The 24,474-nt window shown below is 37.8% G+C and overlaps 3 protein-coding genes across 4 annotated transcripts in view; 1 reads left to right on the top strand and 2 right to left on the bottom strand.

Annotated features, from left to right (window-relative positions):
* Positions 1-341: 341 nt before the first annotated feature.
* On the bottom strand, positions 342-11,569 carry pdzph1 (PDZ and pleckstrin homology domains 1). The gene is made up of 13 exons (XM_042732118.1): positions 11,461-11,569; positions 10,778-10,870; positions 7,608-9,803; positions 6,771-6,938; positions 6,138-6,308; positions 5,960-6,061; positions 4,769-4,879; positions 3,676-3,854; positions 3,430-3,587; positions 2,518-2,560; positions 2,131-2,317; positions 1,561-1,696; positions 342-623 (listed from the first exon to the last, which is right to left on the bottom strand). Exons 2-13 carry the CDS (start codon positions 10,833-10,835, stop codon positions 524-526), a joined length of 3,609 nt encoding a protein of 1,202 aa, XP_042588052.1. The 5' UTR covers positions 10,836-10,870; positions 11,461-11,569; the 3' UTR covers positions 342-523.
* A 4,849-nt stretch (positions 11,570-16,418) lies between these two features.
* LOC109098032 (GTP-binding protein Di-Ras2) lies at positions 16,419-20,027 on the bottom strand. 2 transcript variants are annotated; one of them, XM_042732116.1, is made up of 2 exons: positions 19,891-20,027; positions 16,419-19,190 (listed from the first exon to the last, which is right to left on the bottom strand). In XM_042732116.1, exon 2 carries the CDS (start codon positions 19,155-19,157, stop codon positions 18,558-18,560), a length of 600 nt encoding a protein of 199 aa, XP_042588050.1. In that variant the 5' UTR covers positions 19,158-19,190; positions 19,891-20,027; the 3' UTR covers positions 16,419-18,557. The 2 variants fall into 2 exon arrangements, with proteins under 2 accessions (XP_042588050.1, XP_042588051.1); XM_042732117.1 differs by having other exon boundaries at positions 16,419-19,175; positions 19,891-20,021.
* Positions 20,017-24,474, top strand: part of syk (spleen tyrosine kinase) — a 24,914-nt gene continuing 20,456 nt past the window's right edge. Inside the window, exon 1 of the mRNA XM_042732115.1 lies at positions 20,017-20,150. The gene's annotated coding sequence lies outside the window, so the exon portion shown is untranslated. The remainder of the gene's footprint in view (positions 20,151-24,474) is intronic.

The following is a 24,474-nucleotide window of genomic DNA, read 5'->3' as shown; positions in this document are numbered from 1 at the left end:
TGCTGCTGCTGAAGTGTCAAAAAAAGCACTTGAATGTTATATATGGAGATATTTTAGGGTTCATCATGACTGTTTACACTAGATGATTTGTTCATTGTAGTTTCAATTTGTTAAATCGTTCTGTTTTGTATTCATACCGCTCAATTCGTCCTTTAGTTTTTGGTAAATAAGCAAATGCACTTCAAAGCCAATCTCAAGATCAGTTCATCACAGACGTTTATCAAAACAGTACAGATCTGATTACAAGTTTTAGCACTGTACAGCTAAACTTTCTGATGCTAATTTGGCGTCATGCGTCTGTAAGGCTATGCATTTGAGCCATTTAGGCATAAGAGCTTGTAGTCCACCAAGACCCAAGCTACAAACCTGTCAACCTGAAGTCTTCTAAGAAACTAAGATGTTATTGTGCACAATGTCTGGGTATTCACAGATCTAATTTTAAGAGAAAATTAGGAGATCCTCATGCTCTTGTTTGAACACGGTCGTGCTTGTTAAGAAACGCCTGTCCTGTAATCAGTCTCGTTCACATTCTTGTTTCCTCGGATGGGCGACTCATGTAGTCCTGAATTGCCTGATGCAATGGCAGCCATTTTGCTGTAGATGATTTTATTGCGCTAATCCATCTGAAAACAGAAGAGAAAAGGATGATGTTAATTCCTGCCATTTCATCCATGTGCTGCCTAAAGTCTTCCTGTCAGAAAATCTGTGTGTTTTATAACTAGCTTGAATTTGTGTTTCTGCGCAGTGCCACTTAGTGGTCAGGAGACACGAAAAATGGCTATTTTTGCTTATAACTCTTTTTTCACAAATATATACAACTAAAATGAATGAATATGACACAACGAAACATTGTTAGCAGACCACTAAATGACTCAAACTGTATGAAAAATAAAACTGGAAGTGGTAAGAGTTTAGGCTAAATCTTTTGATTTTATAATTGTTCAAAAGAAATGAGCTCTTGTTAACAGCTAGGTTTGTTCTTTGCAATAAACAATAAAACATAGTACTGTTTGGTAAAGGAATGGTTCACCAAAAAATGAAAAAAATTTAAGCATTTGCTCACCCTCATGTCGTTCCAAACCTGTATAAGTTTCTTTCTTATGTTGAACACAAAATGAGATATTCTGAAGAATTTTAATGAACCAAACCGTTGTTGGCCACCATTGACTTCCATAGTAGAGAAAGAAATACTATAGAAGTCAACAGAGACCAACAACTGCTGAAGACAAATATCTTCTTTATGTTCAACATAAGAAGGAAGAAGTTCAAGGTGTGGAACGACATGAGGGTGAGTAAATGATGACAAAATTTTCATTTTGGAGAGAACTATTCCTTTAATTTTTTTTTCATTGAGCAGTTTTGTAGACTGATAATTAAAAAAAATAGTTTTCAGCACTTTTGACAGTCCCACTTTAGTTTAATTTTAAAATAATACTGTCAAAATCTTTACTGTTTTTTTGTGTGTGTGTAAGCTGTCTTAACTAGCATTATGAAGTGGATGCATTTACTGAATGCTTTTTAAATGCATGATTGAACATTAGTCAATATCAAGTCCATTACCGTTTGTTCTCGTTTGCATTCTCTGCGCAGAGGTAGAACACTTTAAACTCTTCAGACGGAGGTCTGAGCTCAATAGCAGATCTTCTGGATCCCATCATCTGATCCCTCACTGTGTAGCCATGCAGGTAGATTCCTCCTGCAACAAGACAAATGAGAGCTACTGTATTAGCCGTCATAGCAAAGCAAGAAAACTGAAAACATTTGCATGAAAGAACATAAATAATCCGATACTGTATGTCCAAAATATACACTATTATTGGGACACCTGACCATCAGGTATTTAATGACACTGCATTCTAAACACAGACACATTCATATGGAGTTAGTCCCTCCTTTTGCAGCTATGACACTTCCACTTTTCTGGGAAGGCTTTCCTCAAGATTTTGGAGTGTTTCTGTGGGAATTTTTGCCTGTAGAGCATTTGCTTCACCACTAAAAAAATGGTTTTAAGTCAGTTGTGCAAAAAAATGTCTTCAGTTCATAACCTCTAACCCATCCACAACTAACACTGTAACAGAAACATAACCACCCACACATCACGACCCAGTTGCACTGTAGCAGACGCATTACCTCTCGCGCAGGTCGACCGAATGCTGGCGTAGAAATAGAGGCATCCATCTTTCAGCACACAGTAGTGCTGCACCCATGAGTCCTTGCTCCTGTCCAGCTGGTGCAGTAACCCAAGGCATTCTGGGTTCTTGACTGCCAGAGGGGGCAGGTTTGAGTTGTGTCGAGTCACGTCCACCCACACGTGATCCTGCCTCAACAAGCACCATCATTAGCATTATGAGCATTACCACAACAACATCAGTCGCTTTCAGCCAATGCGATTCAGTTTATTCATTCATCCTGTTCATTTGAATTAATAGAGTTGAAATTTGGAATGAAATACCCAATTTTAGATATGTGTAATGATGCCACAGCAAATAATGCATGCAGAAATGATAAAGAAGTTACCTGTGTAATAGGATGAACTGCTCTACCCATAGCCTCCAGCCACCTGAGAAACAAACAATTACAAATTCATCTGTTAGATGGGTTTTTGGTATGTAAGTTATTAATCAGTCCCTCTGAAACAAGCTGGATGGCACGATGCAAACAGTAACGTTAAAGGGATACTCCATCCCAAAATGAATATTTTGTCATTAATCACTTACCCCAATGTCGTTCCAAACCCGTAAAAGCTCCGTTTGTCCTCAGAACACAATTTAAGATAGTTTGGAGGAAAACTTGGAGGCTTGTGACTGAAATGCATGCTATAAAAACTGTTCCCGTCGCTTCCTATAACCCAGATTGCACGTCTGATGACAGATGGAGTATTCTGACGACGACTTTCATACCTTTTCTGGACCTTGACTCTGTTATTTATCTATGGGACAGTCACAGGCCTCCCGGTTTTCATCCAAAATATCTTAAATTATGTTCCGAAGACTAACTAAGCTTTTACGGGTTTGGAACTACAAGCCTAAAACCTATCAATGTACAAAATTCTTAAAAACACTTTTATTACAACCTACATGTTGTTGCATGGGAAAGGCTCTATGAGCCTAATTCCTTTCAGTGTTGGGGAAACTACTTTGAAACACTTGTGTGACAAGCTACACGGCGAATCCTGATTCTTAACAAGTATTTTCTCTCGGGACCACCTTCAAGTACTACTTTATGTGATGCTGGAGGAGGATTGATTTTTTCAACTGCTTGCACACAAAATCTTTACTTGTCACACTATTTCTGAAGCCTGACACTCAAAGACCAGAAGCACAAACCAAATCTGCAAAACCATACGCTAATTCTCTTTTCAATTTCATAAAACACTTTTTGCAAAACACAACATACACTTCTCTATGTAACACACAAAAATGTTCTCACCTCTTCATCTCTTGGTTTGATGTGGCACACAGGTAGTAAACTCGGTTTCCAGACACAGGGCAGCATCTGAACACAAACGGCTTTCCTAAACTGCTGTCGGCCTCCACCACAGCTCCTTCCAGACTCACCACAGACTGAGCTCGGCTCTTCCCTTCATCCTGTCAATGAGAAACCAAGTTTACATGGCATCGCACCTTCAGATTTTGCAGGTTCATCTGTCAGGATGAAACAGAAAGCTGCACTCACACGCTTGTTTCTGTAGTAATAGAGGCAGCAGTCGTGTCTGAGCACAAACCACCTCTTTCTCCAGCCCTTCAGCAAACTGGACTGAGTTCTCTTATGCAAGTATCCTCTGCACGCTGGTCGAGGAGTGTTCGGCATTCGACCGATGTCCGAGCCAATGGTCAGAGTCAAAATGTCTGGGCCTTTATTATTCAAACCAGAAATCACACACAACAATTAGACACAAAATGATGTCATGAAGTTATACAACAGCACCGGTATGACTTTATCTTGATAGTCCACTATAAATAACATTGCAGTGTTGGGAAGGTTAGTTTGGAAATGTAAAAGTAGTGTAACTATTTCAATTGCTTTATTCAAGTAATGTAACTGGATACTTTTTATTACTTCTCTAATGTTTTCAACACTGGCATCTAACAATAGCTTGGAAAAACAGACATAAACCCAAATAAGAAATAAAAAGACGCATGTTATCGAAGAAGCTTGTGTCCTAAACTCCTGAAACATTGGTGTCTCATATTTTAGAGCAGTCAGTGCAAGTTATGAAAAAGAATAAATAAAATAAAGTCTGTATGTTGATGTGTGAAAATATTCAGATGTAACCCTCTTTGTAATCGTTAACATTTTCATAAGTAACTATAATTTAATACAATTACATTCTCAGTAACTGTACCTGATCAAAATTACATTTCTTTTAGGTAACACTTTATTTTAAGGTGTCCTTGTTACACGTTACATGTACTTACTATTATAATAACAATAAATTATAAATAATTACATGCAAGTAACCCTAATCCTAACCATATAAGTACATGTTGTTCATTAATATTACTTAGTACCTAAATGTATAATTACACTGTAACAAGGACACCTTAAAATAAAGTGTAACCTTATTATTTTGTAATTAAATTAATTACATGTAACTAGTTGCTTCCCAAAACTGTAACTATATGTCAAACTACCAGCCAATGTACAGTAAATGGTTACAGAGAGAACTGGGCATGAAACCAACAAACCTAAATCTGAAATCACCTCAAAATATCAAACCTTGTCCATGAGAAATGCAGTAATAATGTTGTCTGAGTGTCCACTCTACCTTGTCGTGCGAGGTCAGCCGCTTCTGAGTGTGGCACCATCGTGACATCGGTGCCGTTGACCGCCAGCACATAGTCTCCAACCTGCAGACCTGCCTCCTCCGCTGCTCCATCTGAAACACAGACATCTGAGCTCTCAACATCGGAGGAACGGTGCACTTTGTGCTACTAGAATTTACAATAAGTTAGCATTTAAAGAACTGAAAAGAAAATTTGGTGTCTATTCTTGCACTGTCCATCTGCTCATCGTAGATTTTAAAAACTAACTCATGTGATTAAAGGATAATAGTAGAGCTGTTCCAACCTGATCTCAAGAGAACATATCACTGTTTTACAAATCGGTGATTTGGTGTCAATTTGCATGATTTGTTGAAACATGCAATTTGTATAAAAACCTAAGAATGAAGCTCTACTCCTAAACTGATCACGAAATACACAAATGAGACTGTACATATTAATCTGAATTCACTGACCGTTTGTACTGTAAGTGTTTTAACTCTTTAGTCATGAATTTGTGGCTAATGTGCCATAGTTTTTAAATAGCTCTTTTAGTAATCTCATTAAAATCATTTGGCTGACACTGTAATCTACGGTGAATCAAGATTATTAACAATAAAGATAATGATAATTTAACTACAGTGCATGTTTAGTATTAGCACCATGCTTTGAAGTTGCCAGTAGGAAGAAAGACCTATGGCTACTCGTGAATTTACAGACATAGACATCAAGTTAAACTGCTAAGTGTTACTTAACCAGTAACATACCCTGTCAAAGTTGCAAAAAAATGTCATGCAGATTCATCAAATTGTTTATTTTTTAAATCAGTATTGCATTATAATGTGTAGCTCATTGCACAAAGGCGTGATCTTCTTGAGTATGTCACGTCTCCTGTGTACTGCAGTTACAAGTCTTTAAAAGCTTGAGCACTTCAAAGCAGGATTGATTCTGATTGGCTCCGAATGTTGTTATTGTTCACAATCTGATTTCAAAGATATTGTTCCTTTGTGTCGTTATCGTTATAGGTGTTGTGTGGGCTTCTCTTATTATTCCCTCTCTCTATTTGATGTGAACAGACCTTATTCAATGCCTTCAAGCTATTATTTTTTATAAAATCTGATTTAAAAAATTACTAGTGAGTTTCTCATTCTTGAACTTTGACATGCACCAGATATGTATTCTTAATAATAACTTACTTGTGTCCACCTCAGTGACCACGATAGGTTTGGAGAACTGAATCCTGAAGCCCCAGGGATACTCGCCCATGCCTTTGCTGATTTTCACCGTCCGCTCACGAACTGAAACATATAATGCATCTTTAAACACTGCAAATCATAAATAGCCTATATTTATCCGAGAATGCCATGAACCCACTTGCTGCTGGTCGAGTACAGCTGCTGAGACAGTGTGCACTTTCATCCTGGTTAACTTCATCTCCATGGTATATCCACGATACTGAGTGAAAGGTTTCTGTGTAAAATCCTCTGTCCTCAATATCCCGCATTGACATGTCCACTGAACGAGTGTCCTCAGAGTTCATTGTGTCTAATGACGAAAAACAGAAGACAATGTTTTAAATAAAAATGCATTCTACCTACTGTAGCCAACATTTTGATAGTCAGTAGTAATTTTCACAATAGCTTTCTTAATAGAAGTACCAAACTACCAAAAATATGCCAGAAATCTGGGGTATCAAACACACTAGTTGGGAGCTGAATGCAGGTGAGTCTGACTTGCAGGTGGTTTAAAGTGATTGAAATAAGTAAATTCTCTGTCCTCCTTTAATGTATAAGGCTATATTAATAAATGAATGTAATATTTAATATATTCAAATAGCATTAAGTAGAATTATTAGCTTTAGAATAGCATGTGTCAACAGTGAAATTAGACTCCATGGTCACACTGCTTTAAATTCACCTTTTGTGACCTAAGATTAGTTGCCATAAATAGAACAAAATGCATTGTTTGCACAAATACTTCCTTTGAAACCAATATGTAAGTGGATACCTGATTCCTCTGTGATATTGCTAGTAATAGAGCTTCCTCCTGCAGAACTGCGCTGTTTGCTCTCCTTGAAGAGCTTGCGTCTCCTTGCCCAGTGCTCTGAATGCTCCTCTGAATCTTTATGAATGGAGTCTGTTGAAGGCCTGAGGTGCTCTTTGACCTCTAATGAATCTACGAATGATAAAATACACAAAAATCAATAGGTGCAATTACAGCAACATTGTAAAGCCAAAGCCAACAAAACACTGTTTTAGTCGTTTTCAGCTTCAGGGCACAGACTGGTGACCCAACAACACAGATGATCCTACAAAATAACTAAACAAAAATGTCCAGAAATCTGGACATTGGTAAAACAATCTGCAAAATTATTAAAATGACATCCTGAATGGAAAAAAAAATGATGATTTTGGTTGCTAAATGAGTTGCTAAATGTTTGTCCCCTTTCATGTAAATTCTTACTATTTTTAAATTGAACTATAAAAATTAAATCAATAAGACTCATTCAAATGATTCATTCAAAACGGACGAATCATTAAAATACCATTGTGACTTTTTCATTGGCAGAACAGAGCAAAAACAGTTAATATCAGCAATTTTGTGTCTAAAATGTGTGTCACTTAATATTTTTACTTACTTATTTGAACTGTAGTCAGAAAACCACGATATTATAATTTAAACATGAGCAAGAGAGTGAGTGAAACTGTGTGTGTGTCCATTAGAGAGTGAATATGTTGAGTTTCAGTCTCTCCAGCATTCAGAGTTTTAAGGAGGTTGTGAGTTGTGACACACCAGTGAAAACCATTTTTAAGAAAGCATACTGTAAAATATTTCATTGCTTACTTTTTGAGGCACTTTGCCTTTCAGGCAAGTCATTTTTATAAAGTTTGGTTGTCCTATAGACATCTGTGCTTGTTTTATCCGGGACTTCATTTGGTTGCATTTCTCCAGACTGTTGAGACGACGTGTCCATATGTAAGATTAGTATACTATTCGCAGAAGATGTGGTTTTTTGTGCTTGTGAGGAATCCTGGAGCTCCTCCACCGCTTCTCTGATGCAGGCAAGGTCCTCTATGGGAGACGCAGTAGGGCTCAAAGCATCTGTCTGTTGCTCCTCATCAAATGAGAAGATGCGGTTGCCCTGCAGAAATCTCTGCTCACAGTGCCCAGTGATTATTGTCATTACCGACCCTCTTCGTTTCTTCGGCGCGTCGGATTCATCTCTGTCACACGTGTTATGCTTGACACTGTTGTGTAATCCTTCATCGATTTGTTCCTCGGAGTTGCTCAGGGAAGGTGGGATGACATGAATAAGAAGCTCCCTTTGATGTCTCTCCATGGTGTCACCTGGAGAAATGGACTCATCCAGCTCCAGCATTTCCTCGTCAAAGCCACTTTCATTGACTTCATTCAGCTCAGGCGCACCATCTTCATCCCCATCAGCGATCATCAAACCAGAACTCGCCTGAAGCTCTGCTGGCCCATGATATTGTTCGCCTCTAAAGAAGACTTCTTCTGGACTCTCATCAGACCTGGATGGATAGAAGGGGTTCTTCGTTGAGCGGTAATCTTTAAACTTGGCAATACAAGAGTCGGGACCTGTTGTGGAGCTGGAGCTTGGTCTATAGCTGCTGCTACTGGAAGATTTGCGGCTCCCAAGCGGACGAAGTCTTTCGTCTTCTACATAAAACCTGCCCATCCTCTCTGCCTGAGAGGGAAGCGACTGCATAAAAAACGACGACAGTGTGCCAGAGGAAAACGACTCTCTGTATGAGGGAATGCTCTCTCTGGCTTGACTCATTTGATATGTCAATCCCGGGTAGGTCTTTCGTCTTTTGGGAGGAATGTCCACGTAGCCTGCAGGATGAGTTTTGCGTTCTAGGATGGCGATGCTGTTGTTGCGCAAGCGCGTCTTTCTTTCGTGATTGTCGATGAAGTTTTTAGTGAAAGAAGATCTGTTTATTGAAGCTCTGGGATTCATGAATAAGTGTTCCTGAGGACTCGAGGACTCGCACCTGGGCTCGTTTGTCCTGTTGTCCAGTGTATTCTGGCGTGTAAACTCTTTGCACAAGGTAACCTCAGATGCTGTCGGCATACAATTAGTGTTGTTGTGGTCAGCGAATCTTTCTCTGGGACTGATCTGACAAGATGCAACATCTTCTGCAAGGAAATCCTGTGCATTACTTTTTTTATCAGCAAATTCATCAGGGGGAGGGATATCCCATAATGCCTCATTACTGAAACTGCTGGGCAGTGAGTGCTGTTTCTGATGTCGCCAGAAATCAGAGGGTGATGAACAACAGGAGGATCCATCAACCAGTGTGAAATCTGTGTCCGTCTGGCCACCTGTGTTTCCCCAGCGGGAGTTGTTTTGACAGCAGCTTTTACTGCAAGCCTTTTCTTCGGGATCGTCCCATGAGCTCTGCTTCTTGGAAGCATGTGATGACTCTGAATTCAGCTCTGCAATGCTAATCTTGTGGCTGATAGTCTCACTGATGTTTAGTTTGTAATCTGCTCCTTGTCGGTTCCATGAACACACATGGGTGTTTTTTCGAGTTTGATGTTTCTCAGTTCTAAAATGAGTCTCTTCTCTTTTGTCTCTGTGGTTTTGAATAACAAAGGTCGTCTTGATATTTGAATCGTCTGATGTCACGACTTCATTGATCTCAAGCTTCATATTTGGGCTCATGCATTTGACCTCAGTGACTGCTATCACACTACTAACCGTTGCTTCATTGCACCGTTCGAACACAACTCTGGGAGAAGACAGTCCAAAGTTATCGATGGTCACAGAATGTGTGATTTTTAACCCTGGACCTCTGTCTACTCGTTCTGAGTCTTTATTCTTTTTGTCCTGGAAGAAATCTTCACAACTCCCAGGTCTGTTTTCTTTCTCCGTGGTTGGAGTCTCAGTCTCCTTCTCGTCTTCAGACACTGACAGTCCATGCTCTTTACAGAAGGAGTCAGTTTCTCCCTTCTCTGCAGCTTCCACAGTGTCCACCATTGTGTGTCTTTGAAAATGATATGGAGAGATGCATTCTGTACAAAATAAAAAGAGGTTTAGATGCATAGCATTGCACATATCTTTCCTCAGTCTTATTTGTAACACAATACTTGTTTATGTTTGAAGGAAAAACCCCAAAAAGCGTAATTTTAGCTATCATAAAGTTGCCAAATCCACCTTATTTTTCATGTAAGACCTATGCAGCTAATTGAAAGTGTGGTTTGGTGTGAAAACACTCTGTTGTATTGCTTGCTAGTAACTGATCACATGTAATCTGGATGACGTAATCAGATTCCAAAAATTAAGTACTCGATTATATTACATTTTTAAATTATTCATAATTTATTGATTACATGATTACATATTATTCACACAGTAGCAATAAATGATTCATGATTGATTTTTCATTTTTAAAATGCTCCTTTGTAAAATAACCTACTGGTTATATATATACAGTTTTGTGGACATTCACACAAAGACCAGTCACTAGAAAATTGAGAGGAAACACAGCATTTGACCTCTGGATTCACAGAAATCATTTAAATTTTAAGAAGTATTTTCTAAGCATTTCAACATTGCTTCAACTACTGATGAATGCGATGTTTATCTGAATTATCACTCAGTGGTTATTTAACCATGTATTAATATGCTTTGGAAAGCTTCTGTCTTTCAAACACATCACAAATTCACATTATGTTTTGTTTACATGTAATGCAGGGATTTCCAAGTTTTTGGGGGTTTTTTGTCAGCTGAACCTCTTTCACGTGATAGCTATATTTACTTGAAGTCCCCTCTAAGACTGTACGGTAATAAGTTAATAATTAAGTAACACATTTGCATGTTCACGTTTCTTGGACGTTGGTCAACAGTCACATGACATGCAGGTAAACAGTAATCGGGCACCTGTGTCTGGGCTGTGCTGCAGGCGTGGGCTAAGCGTGACTCAGACAGTGTTTAGAGGATTATGGTCCACACATGGCCCCGGAGCCACATATAGATCAGCACTCACGTTTACTGCTGCTGGAGCTCCGCCTCCTGCGACTGCTCCTCCTCTTCCTCCGACTCATTCTGCTGGATGACCAAACATCTACAGTCCTGTGCACTAAAACAGAAACATGGGCCAGTCTCATCTTCTGTGCTGTTGTTTGTTTAGAAATAACTCTTTGTTCATACACTAATGAATTAATGAATCAATCCAAAGAAATGGTCATTTATACAAGCTGAAATGTTGAAAATGAATATGTTTTATTATTGTAGAAATGAACGTTAATCTAGATGAATAAATGCTGTAAAGTATTGTTCCTCATACGTTAACTAACACTAACTACTATAGCACTAACTAACTAATAACACTTACACTATTTCATTTCAAATGATCCTTTTATAAATCCATTTTAAAAGCCAGAATATTTTATAGGCTCAATTGTGGCTCAATATAATCATAAAAGCTGTGTGCATAAATGCTGTTTATAAGAAGTCAGTCAACAAATGAAATATTAGTTCATAATTCAGGAACCTTCTCGTTTAATTGTATTGGTTCGATATTTAAAAAATATATTTATTATTTTAATGGAATACAAGACATACTATGACAAATGTCCTAACCTTGCCATGACAATCACTAACTATAAGAGACACATTCAAACTATATGGAACTACTGTATATGGATCCAGACCGATGTACATTCTTACCTTAAGGCAGTCACTGCACGTTTCCGCAGAGCTTCCTTTAGAGAAGTAATGATGTAGAGGCAGTATTTGCATCAACTGCAGCTGATATCAGGGCACTGCTCCACTTCTTATTGTTCTATTCTTGACATAAAGCACAGAAGGAGCTTAAATGAACTAATCCTCCTCAGACCCAGCCCTGTGTCAGTGTATGAAACACCCTTTTGAAAGGTAGCCAATAGCATTTTGTCTTTAGTTTTTGCAAGGAAATTTAGTTAGTAAGTTAGTATTTAAGTTAGTATAGTTAGTAAGTTACTATTTAAATAGTTTAAATAGTCTATTAATAAATTATAAAGAAATAGCAGCCAAAAAAACTAATATCCCAGCTGCTGTGATGTCTGTTAATCAAAGAAGAAAAGAAAAAAGAGGAAATCAATAACTTTTGTAGCTTTAAAGATTCATATATATTTAATAATTAATTTATTTATAAATAAATTCAATCAATTCATGAATATCACATCCATCCAAAAATAAAAATTAATCTAAATATGACATTTATTATAATGGGTTTATGTGAAAATAGTTTTAAGTTAAATTAGAAGTTGTAATTTTTTTTTAAGTCTTATAAATGTTCGAACTGATAGCTCTCAGTTATACTGTAATGCTGAATGGTTATAATCAATGGTTAAATATTAGGGGGGAAAAAATCTATTTCATAGAGGCATCAGTACTGGTATCAGTGATACCTGCTTTCAGTCATAAAAAAAGATGCCACTAAACAAATATTAACAAATATACTGTTTTATGTTGTTTGTACATTCATTTAAAGATTGCATGTGAAATTGCAAAATAAAAGTATATTTAAAAACTTTAATGTTAGGTGGGATTTATCGTGATTAATCACGATAAAAAAATAAAAAAATATATTTTAAACGATTTACAGCACTAATATATACATAATTCCCATTTCAAATGGACGAATAAATAAGCATATCTAAAAAAAATTGTTTGTGTTTTTTTAATGTAAAAAAAAAAGCATTTGACATTTATTTTTGAAAAATTATTAAACTTTATAAATGCATTGTGACCATACAATATCTGGTATGCAAGGTTCTTGTCACGGTATGTGGTTGTAGATAGCACACGACGAAGGAGTAACCAAAATAGACTTTAATTCCACTTTAACACAAAGAACAGGAGAGCAAAATAGCATCAACTCACGTGTACCATTAAATCAACATTAATCCAGGACGAAGAACAGACAGAAACCGAAGGCTTATGAAGACGGGGAAACAGAGCAATCACCGCAGGTGAACAGAATGAAGGTGATTAACTAATAATGAGAACAGGAACCAAACCAAATAAAGACAAACAGGAACATACACGTGACAGTTGTCTCTGAACCACAACATCTCTGTAATAATATAATCATTGTGAGAAGTGTACAGTATTGCAGCCTGGCAGCCAAGCCTCGTTTTATTATTATATTTATATGTACCTTATTTATACATTATAATACATATTTGTTATATTTAACAACATTTTAATCATGGAATTAATAAACAGTTTTGAATTACGTTTTTGAGTGGCATCAATAGTCCTCCATGACACAGTGGGTCCATAAATGAAAAATTATTTTATTTTTATTTTATTTTATTTTATTTAGTTTCTTTAACAAAATATAACTTAATTCTGCTTAAACTCTGCTAAAAACTCGCTCCCACATTCACAACCCCCATATTCCCCAAAACACAGTATGCATAAATAACAATAAAGAATAAACTAAATAAAATGCAAATAATTCTATAGTCACAGTACTGAACATCATTAAACTTCAGTCTGCATTGACTTATATCAGGGCTGCTCATTGTTGTTGTTGTTGTTGTTACTCATTATTAAAAGGTGAGTTGAATTTAGGTTTTTTGGGTGAACTGTCCCTTTAAGGATCAGAGTCTGAGTTGACTGAGATAGGTGATGAGCTGCATCATGCTACCAGCGAAGGCTGATTGGATTTGATTGGATTGGTTTTGTCAGCACAAATATATATGAACAGAAGTAGTGCTGTGAACTAACTACTATCTGCTGCTAATTTTTCTGATTTAAACCTTTTCTTTTCTTCTGTTGTGAACTCTAAATATAGCTCTCTCCAGACTAACTATTTAACGGCAAACACGATGGCGATTAAGGGACAGGCTGTCAGTTCATTAAGTGCTGGTGTTAACTTGAAGCCACTCTTCCTTTGACATCCATTCAAAAACACAATTCACTGCAAATCTGCACGCCATTCCATTGAAATCACCTGAACTGAATTGCGATGTAATTTTATAACTCTTTTTACATTTAAGGGTTATCAGAATTGATTCTGGTCCTGAAACACACTTTAATAGTCATGTAGGTCAGGATGTCTGTAGACTTCATTGGGTTCAATGACATTTTCATTGTCCAAGACAGCTGCATTCATCAGGCATGGCTGAAAGAGCAAAGCAAACTGGGGAAAAACACAGAACGACAGGGCTAACATTAGTAACAGTTTATCAGCTAATAAAAACTGGACTGATGTCAGTCAGTGTCATTAACAGAGATCTTAAGTAGATGTGCATTTAATGATAGAAGTTCTTCTAATGCGTTTCATGGCTCAAAACCAGATTTAGGATGTGAGGCGAGAAATTGTTTGTTATGAAACTACAGTATTCAGGCGTAGGATATAACCTGCGCTGTGATGTCTTCACAAGTGGGTTAGAGATCAGGGAGTGTCTCCATCTTGAGGGTTTTAACGTCCTTTGGGAGGGAACGTCTCCAGGTCTAATGGCTTCCGTGCACGTGTTTTGCCTCACACACACTTCCTTCTCACACACTGCTTGGCTCAGTTTGTCTGTGAGAGGCTGTTATTAGATTTTGACTGACAGGTTGGGAGCCACGGGAGTGAAACTGGCTGTTGTGATAGGGCCTGGACTTCCTGTCTAGGGAGCTTTCAGTTTCAAATGTGAGTCAAATTAACAACAGTTTAAAGAGAATATGTAAAGCTGCCTGCCAAAGTGTAGAGTAAAATTATATGCTTTAGCATTTCATATACTGTTAAAATAAAACAAGTTATAAAACAGTTCAACCACTAAAAACTAAATGGGAAGCTAGATGTCCAAAATTAACAAGTAGACAAAAATAAATAAATAAATAAATAAAAACAAATATATGTACTATATATAAAATGTGTGCATAAATTAATTAATATAGACTTTTTTTCACACTGTTCCTTGTATAATACTGTGCTATGTCCTCAAAATGCTTTTATCATAATGCATGATTTGTAAATTAATGCATTTGATGTTTTCATCACATGGCTTTTTTCAGATGTGGTAAACTTGCTCAGTAGCACACCCGGTACAGCATTGCTGCTGCGATGCACTAATCGATGCACTACGATTAAAGACCACAAAGACTTTTAGAAGCAAGCTAAAATGACATGTTTTTTTGTGCAAATGCATTTTAATCTAATGTTTGCTTTAGTAAACACTTTCAGTTAGGCTTAGGGTGGGGTTGAGTGTGAGTGGAACGTTCTTTTTAAAAACAATGGAGCATTAACATTTTAGCGCAGATTCACGTTCATCTGTTTAGAATAAAACTAAATGCACTTTTAGTTCCACTCACTGTATATTTCACTTTGAAAGTGTCGTAAGATGAACAAGAAGCAACATAATATAATTTTGCATTTGCAGTGAGCTTGGACTGCTAGAGTACGGTAGAGCAGAGGATTAGTCCTGGTGACTCATTTGTGCTGTTTTGCACTGCTACGTGTGGTCACACATGAAGGCAGTAGGTCCATTTGTGATCAGATGTAATGGAGGATTTATGGCGCCAATGATGAGGTGCAGTTGTGCGTCATCACATTTTCAGCAGTGTTGTTTACACAGTGAACCTACTGGCGCAGTGACTCCCACAGCCAAAGCCCTCATCTCATGGGTCCATTACTATCAGGATAATATCAGGATGCATTTGCGGCTTCGACAGGAGCAACAGCTGCAGTTTAATGGTTATGAAGTCAGTGGAGAGCCGTGACTTGTTCAACTCCCCACCCTCCCTCCCCACTTTTCCATGACATAACCAATCACAGCTGAAATGGCTTAGGAAACCCCAAAGACATGCAGAGATAAAACAAAGGAAACACAATAGCATTATTTCTATTTTCTTACCTTATTAATTAGAGTAACCATTACTTGGCTTTCAATTAAGTTAACTGCATTAAGTGAATCCAGGTTGTCAGATAATGTTTCCTTTCTCTATGTCAAAAATGTCACTTTGGCATAAACTGCATTTAGATGATTTTATGTAAGCAATATCTGGCAATTGTATTGTACAATTGTTGTACACAACACTGAAATAAATACTAAACCCTCACTTTAACCTTAGTATAGCACTGTTAACACATTCTGACTGATTGCATTAGCCTACTGATTATCAAAATTGTATCCATCCATCATTTTTCTTCTGGGAGACAATTTTGATACCCGAGTTTCTCAGTTGGGTTTCAATAGTTTTTTCACAACAGTTACATCGCTTTGTAATGTCATTAAAGTCTTTCATATTTATGTAGACTATATAAATAACAATGATGCATACTGCATGTCTTATACACAAAAAATATTTGACTGAAATTCCAGAATCTACAACAGGCTGCGCATCCAGATAGCACTTTGAAAGTATATAGTAGAGCAGGTGATGTATGACTGACAACATGATTCACTAGCCTCATCCCAATTTAGAGGCTGCATCCTTTCAAGGCTGCATTCGAAGACCAACTGTGTAACCATCCCAGTTCACAACGTCCAAACTTCACTGCCTTCAAAGGATTCGAAGGTTGCATCCTTTGTAATCGGTATTCAGATGCAGCCTTCGAAGGATGCCGCCTCTGAATTGGAACGCATCGCCAGTCCTCAAATTCAAATTTACCAACATACCAAACAAACAAACAAACCAGACAGGAGAGTAGATTAACGCTGGTGGACTTGAAAATGGTGCATGTGTATTTATGTCATGATGCTGGTGGAGTCTGGAAGAGCTCATTGTGTGTTACTGGCTTGATGCTTGTTAAGGGCTGGCAGGTGCTCTATTATACTGCAGACCACTTGACTTGCCAGTAATGAGGCAGGCAGGCTTATTACTCTGACATGTCTAAATACAACATACATTCTTCCCCACACACAGCATCGTTTCTGCTCAGAGTCAAACCATTCATCAACTGTTTGATTAAGTACACACATAAACATAGCAGCTGGTAGAGTGACCTTAACACAATTGTCTGAATTCAAAGGCAGCAGGTTTCGACTGCAACCCTTAAATGTTGGATACATTTCTAGTTAATGGATGATTCAAGAAAAACTGTCAGCTGTCATTAGCCTCTCAGTGTACTAAGTGTAATATTCAGCATCAAATGCATAATATTATTTATTCTTGTGACCTATAATACAGTCATAAAAACGTGTAGGCACACATGATGTCTATACAGGCATTTCATCAAAACAATATTACATTTTATCTATGGGAACTCCTACTGTATAACAGAAACCCACTGTAAGCTTTGGGACTGAGCATCCATAATAGCTACATATGCATCATTAGCAACATTTGCACAGATTCAAGTCAAATATGGCATTAACGGTCTCCAGTACTCTATAAACAGCTGTTTACATCACTCTAACCAGACAAGTGAGTTTCAATACAGTATAGCACTTTCAACTCGATTACAAGACCTGTCATGCTAAAAATACATAATTACAAAATATATATCACTCTTAAAAGCACTTGCTGATATTTCACTAAATATGTGTAAACACATGTACAGCTCATGTTAGTTCACTCGAAAAAGCACTACTGCCAATTATTAGTCATTTTGTCAGCAGTTAATATTATTGTTTACAATATTCAAAAATTAAACTGCCACACTGCAAAAACGGATTTTCTTACTTAGTATTTTTGTCTTGTTTTCTATTACAAATATCTCAACATTCTTGAATCAAGATACATTTACCTGAGAAGCAAAATGACTTAAGACATAAAGTCTTGTTTTTTTGAAAAATGTTGTGCTCAAAAAGAAGTACAAATATCTGTCAGTGGCTTACGAAAAATAATTTGAAACCAAAAGGTAAAACAAGATGTTTGTACTAAAAGAACGACAAGAATACTAAGGTTTTTTTTTTTTGTTTTTTTTTGGCAGTGCAGTTTTCATTTAAGTTTTACAATTAATTAATGTTTATGTAATCTTTCATGCTACAATATCCCTTGATACAAATACTGTACTAGGAAAATAGTCAACTCCTTTTTCAAAAAACATTAATAGAAAAAAAAAGCCTAAAGGAAACTATAGCCTAAGCTTTAAATCTAAGGCATGTGGAAGTAAAATAAAACTACAGCAGGCTTACTTTAATCTTTGATAATAAATTGCACAACTAACACAGCAACAACCATTTAGCTTATTTTGGTTGACTACTACCTTCACTACTGGCTGCATGCCCCTGCATGTTCCCATTCAGCTGATATATGCGATCATGAACTGCCATATATGATGAATTATGCTTCTATACAGTACATTAATATGCTGTAGCCCAGCCTGTGCTGTAAGGACTGACTTACTGCTTTGTGAAATGTCATATGAAATTGTTAGTCTACATTACTGGTAAAAGAAAGGGTATTAGTGCTGTCATTGGGTTCATGCACATCAGCCCGTCTTTTTTGTGGTCTACAACAAACAGGTTGGTTACTAAAATCTGGTGCAGCGGCATCACAATCACACCTGCGACAAGCTAGAGAAGTTATGTAATTAAAATGATAACTTTGTGAGTTCTTAAAGTATTTCTCCACAGGAAAACGTGTGAAAGAGTTGGAATTTCTGAAATAACTACTTTATAGTATAATTTGTAATATGTAAAAGAGCAGCCAGCATATTCTTCAAAAATGTTACTTTTGTGTTCCACAGAAAGTTTAGCACGATTTTTGGAGTCTCACTGAATCCTTGTTCCTGTAAAAGTGTACCATGGTAAATATGTGTTTTCAGGTGTAAACAGTGTTAGCCAGAGCATCGTGAAAGTGAAACCGTTTCGGTTTTCCAAGCACACTTTGGTTTTGGTTTTTCACATGACCACACATTTGCCTTTAAGCTTCTCGGCTCGTTTTTGCTGCTTGCTCTTCTTGCCGTCGATCTGAAGGCTTACAGTCCTGCGTTTCTCCAAATTAAGCAGCTCTTGAAACAGCTCCTTAACGTTGTGATTTGTCTTAGCGGACGTCTCCATGAAGGCACACTTCCACCTCCTGGCCATGGCCTCTCCGTCACTGCTCTCCACTTCACGAGCGCTCACCTCGTCATTCTTGTTGCCCACTAGCATGATTGGGATGCTCTCAATGTCCCCCTTAAGCAGGCAGATCTGCTCAAAGATGGGCTTGAGCTCCTCCAGAGACTGTTTGCTGGTGGTGGAGTACACTAAGATGAAGGCGTGGCCTTTGGTGATGGAAAGCCGCTGCATGGCGGGAAACTGGTGACTGCCCGTGGTGTCTGTGATCTGCAGCGTGCAGATGCTCTTGTCGCAGCTGATCACCTGCCTGTAGGTGTCCTCGATGGTGGGGATGTAGCTCTCTCGAAACGTTCCCTTCACGAAGCGCAAGACCAAGGAGCTTTTGCCCACTCCACCAGCTCCAAATACAACCACCCGGTAATCATTGCTTTGTTCTGGCATGGTATCGCTCAAAATGACCTGGATGGGGGCAAACTGACAGGAATGATTATGAAATAAAAGTACAAAAACCATACAAAACCATTTACAACCTTATATTTATCTTTTATCTGAGAGTGAACCAAAATAAAAAAATCACTGTACATACATATCATATTACATTCCTGTAAATGGGCCACTTTCTTATTGCCTTTGACATAACATGAACTCATGCATGAATGTTTCAATACAGAGACTTTAATACAATTAATTTTTGGATACAGTATAATATATTAAGCATATAAATCATGTAAGACTTTTAAAAATGAACGCAATTTCAATCAAACTAAGCTCAGCTTTTATATGGAATGTTTCACATGTAACCAGAGTCAGTAGAGATACTGGCCAATGAGACCTCTGCCAGCCCTGATCAGTACGTTTCCCTTATTCGCTCAATGCAGGAGCAGCATCTACTCAGTGAGCACATGGATGCGAGCAAAAACGGCTAGTGGAAATATTTTCTTTTCTTTGGCAGTAAACTGATGCAGCGCTGTCGGATGGTGCAGGCAGGATGCGCAGAAAAAAACAGGCAAGATAAAGGACAAAGAGAATCCAGTCCTGAACTGTGAGTGCCACCTATACCTTTACGATTAGTTGATATATAGGCTAATATAATATGCATAATAAACACGGTGTATTTTAAATAATATATAACGTATAAAAACAAAAGATTGAATGGATGCGATGCTAAACTCACCTAAATGTTGATGTTTAAAGACGTAATTCTAAATTCCTGTTGTCATGTCGCGGTAGACGATGGAAATGATGGGATATGGGCTGTTTTTTCCTGGGGGTTTGCGATTCCTCTAAAGAGCCATCCAAGGCGTGACTGATATTTAAAGGGGCAGCGCTGGCTGACTCTCTCCCGTTCTCTCCCCGTGACGTCACGAGGGATTTCAGCGTTTCTCCCCTGCTGCTGCAAAACTCATGGGTCCATATGAACAGCCCTCATTTATGGTATGTATTCTGCCACAATCGGTTTTAAAGTGTTTGTAACTGGCATACAGACTTCGTTTATATTTTCTTTTGCATATTATTCAGCTTTAGTTGTGCCGTCTGTGTCAAGTCACATTAAAGCTATTTATATTGCAATGTATATGATACAAATTGTTTCAAACAGCTTTACACAGATTAAATTAAAATTTAAAAATTAAATTTATGCATTTAGCAGACGCTTTTATCCAAAGCGACTTACAGTGCATTCAGGCTATCAATTTTTAGCTATCATGAAAGATATGAAAGATAAAATTACCAGGCTTTTTTGAAGTTAAGACATTTAAGATTAAAATGTACTGAATTTTTTACATTCAAAATATAAACACACAGCAATTGTTATAGCAATAGCAATTGTAAGCTAATTTAATATATATTGCAATATATTGACCATGGAGCACAAAAGCAGTCATAAGTAGCACAGGTATATATATCAAAACTTCATTTTTGATTAGTAGTATGCATTGCTAAGAACTTCATTTAGACAACTTTAAAGGCGATTTTCTCAATATTTAGATTTTTTGCACCCTCAGATTCAAGATTTTCAAATAGTTGTATCTCGGCTAAATATTGTCCTATCATAACAAACCATACATCAGTGGAAAGCTTATAAATCTCAATTTAAAAAAAAAAAACTTAATATTTAACTGTGATTGGTTTTATCTCTCTTGAATAGTCCTAGATTTAACAATTCATAAGCACCTTTGCACTGCAAAGTGTCTATGGCTGTTTACAAAAATGTTGCCTTCTCTGAGGGGGGAAAAATACTCAAAATGTCCTACCCATGGGTTAAATGTCCATTTTTACAATATTAAGTTTCATATTGTTTGACTAATGTTTGAAGCAAAATAAATTCTAAGTAAACTGTAATCAAACCAGCTCTGTCAACCCTTTCTTTGTAATACTTTTACCAAATCAGACCAGAAAATAACACAAAAACATATATGTTTTACATGTTCTTGTGAACATGAAAAAAAAGTGTTTTTACGTATATTAGTACATAAAGTAGAGATATGATATACATTTGGAGCTGTGAGTTCATCATCCAGAAGCTGCTGCTGAATTCGGAAGCGCATACCAGCAACTCTTACCATTTCTTTCTGTGGCAAAAGTTGTAAGATTAGTATGCTAGTATTGGTATGTGTCTCTGTAACGGGGCTGATGAGTCATGAGACGTGCAGATCCATGTGCAAGCTTTTATTACACAGAGACGTGTTCATAACAGGCATGGGTCAAACACTGGCAAACAGGTATATAGAGGGCAAGACAAAGAATATTCCTAGGGCAAGTGTGGGTCTTGAGCGAACAATATCCAGAGGGCTAAGCAAGAGGGGTAATCCAGTATCCAGAGCAAAAGGGTCAAAACACAGCAAAGAAAAAGACTAAACTATGAAAACTAGAAACAGAGACAAGACTATGAAAACTAGAAACAGAGACAAGACTATGAAAACAAGGATATGAAACAAGACTATGAAAACTAGAAACTAACACGGAAAGGCTTAAATATCACAGCTATCGCTAGGGGAGGGATATGTGCAGAACAATACTCGGCAGTGTGTGAAAGGAAGTCCAATGCTTATAAAGCGTGTCTGATTGATTGTGCTGAATGTGTAATTGGTCTCAGGTGCATGTGTGACTGTTATCAGGTGACTGTGATTGGTGCAATGGAGCATGGGAAATGTAGTCCAGGGTGTACTGTGTAGTGTGGGAGTCTGTATTGTGGATGATGACCTCTGGTGGTGAATAAACAGAAGTTCAGTGACCGGATCATGACAGTGTCATTTTGAAGGCTGCGCCCTCGGGTGTTCTGCATTTGTCATCTACATACATAATTTATAGGCTGTCTCTTGTCAGAAAAGCAACCATTATAAAATGGACTGTTATTCCTTTTAAGGCTTAAATTACTGTGCAATATAATGGTGGTTACTTTTCTGAAATAATACAGCATCTATGACATGTGTGGCCAACAAATGCAACCTCCAGAGCCTTTGAAATGAAATGCAGCTACAGTCTTTAAAATAGGTCTGTAGGTCTAATGGCAGAGGCTTTTCCTCTTTCTTTTGAACATTTGCTCAGTATCTTGCAATGGGATGCCTCATTGATGACGTTTCATCAGGGTCTCTAAGTTGCGCAAGGGTAGGTTATGAGGCTGTTTTGAGCATTATGTTCTCGTAATTGAAATTGGTTCAACTGGGTTTGGTCGGGATGAGAGATTTTTGGTAGTAAGTGTGCTGAATCCCTTAACCAGCTTTTGAACTGTTAAAGAGTGTGAATATCAAGTTCTTAACATTAAGGCTGGTTATATTCCTTGCTTTAATTTCAGCCAAGCGGGTGAGTAACATGCTTTGTCTGTTCACCCAGAATATCTGAGCTTTAACGCATTGAAGCTATTGCTTTCCTTTCGAAGGTCAGTGCTTTGTATGGAGGTACTGGAGTCAAGTGCCTTTTAAATCTGCTGGAGATATTTGTGTGATGGCAAGCTGGCTTTCTCTTAACTTTTTTTATCAAATTAAAGGAATAGCTCACCCAAATATGAAATTTTGCTGAAAATGAACTCAGCCTCACGCCATCCAAAATGTTAGATGATTTTGTTTCTGCATTAAAATTTGGAGAAATTTGGCATCCAAACAGCTGATAAAAACGTTACAATAATCTACTAGTAATCCACACCGCTCCAGTCCATCAATGAGCTGCATGTTTGTAATAAACAAATCCATCAAGGCATTTTAACTTTAAACTTCCTTCTAGCCAAAAAAAAAAAAAAAAAAAACACCATAATGTACAATAACTCTTCCTCCAGTAAAAATCTCCTGTTGTCTCTCACATCAAAATCCACCAACATATTTGTTTAGAGCTGTTTTGTACTGTTTTCACTTGTAAACAGTGCTTGAGCTGTGCAGACTCATACTGACGGCACCCATTCACTGCAGAGGATCCTTTTCTGAGACAGTGATGCAATGCTACATTTCTCCAAATCTGATGAAGAAACAAACTCATCCTAATCTTGGATGAGCTGAGGATGAGTCCATTTACAGGACATTTTCATTTTTGGGTGAACTATTCCTTTAATATCCAGCTGGATATCAATAGCTCATGAAGCTCTCAAAGTCGGTTCGCTAGAGAAATTGAAGGTTATCTGTCATTCTGTTCAGGTCTGTTTAAAGGCACCAGAAATAATGCATTATGGGAGTTGGCCAGACATTTCCTAAAGTTAAATGTTTGAAAGAGAATCTCTTCTGTTCTCGTGTACACCAGGTATGATCTGTATGTCAGACCTAAAATGACACTGACAGTGTGCTAGCTCTCAATCTAGTTCTGAAAGGCCAATGGACAAGTGCTTCAGATTTTCCACAGGGGTTATCAATGAAAATCTGAGTTTCTGTGACAGACCCAACAGTGCGGAGGGCATGGAGTCAACCTCTATGAATGACTTACAAAAAAAAAATTAAAAAAAAACCCATTACCAAAAAATAAAAAAAAAACACTTCCTAATATGCAGATGTTGTGATCAGCCCCATGACAATCACTGGCGATGGCTCGTCGGTCGCAGTGGGCTCTGGCTCAACGCAGCAGGGAGATGTTGGGCTGGGCTCTGGGTCATGATTTATGCAGACATTGTCATAAACACCAAAACCATATTAAAATTTTACTTTTGTTTTTGCAGATGTTGTGATCAGCCCCATGACCAAACACACAGCTTAATATTGCAAAAATCTGTTCATAATTTAGCATCTTTAGTGTCTTGGTGTCACACCCCAGGACTGTTTGCTGTGTTTTCACTCCCCATGTGCTCTGTGACCTAGTGTCTGTGTCTGATTGTGTCATCATGTTCAGGTGTGTCTCTTCAATTATCATACCTATATAAGTTGTATTATACTGTATAATACCAGACCAATAAAGTAAAGTGGTGTGTTTCCCTGCGTTTTGGTTTTTTGTTTTTGTCTGTTTTTCATTTTGTTAATGGATGATCCTGCCGTCCTCGTCCTCCTGCTGGAGCAGGGGGATCTCTCTCTCGAGGACCACACTGCCAACCTGACACACTATCCGGACATCACACACTACCCGTACAACCTAACCTGATCCTAAACAACAAAACATGACCAAATGTCGCCACACGAGCGCAGCTTTCCAGAGAGGGTCCTCTAAAAACCCAATCTGAACACAACGAACGACAACACCAGCCCCACAAAACCCCGCTCACCATGGACATCATGGACGACAATGCCAGCCTCACTCATGACCCAGAGCCCAGCCCACCATCTCCCTGCTGCATTGAGCCAGAGCCCAC

Source organism: Cyprinus carpio, chromosome B10 (genome assembly GCF_018340385.1).
Source record: "Cyprinus carpio isolate SPL01 chromosome B10, ASM1834038v1, whole genome shotgun sequence".
NCBI lineage: Eukaryota > Metazoa > Chordata > Actinopteri > Cypriniformes > Cyprinidae > Cyprinus > Cyprinus carpio.
The sequence above is the reverse complement of the archived record's forward strand: the minus strand, read 5'-3'. Positions and strand labels throughout refer to the sequence as shown.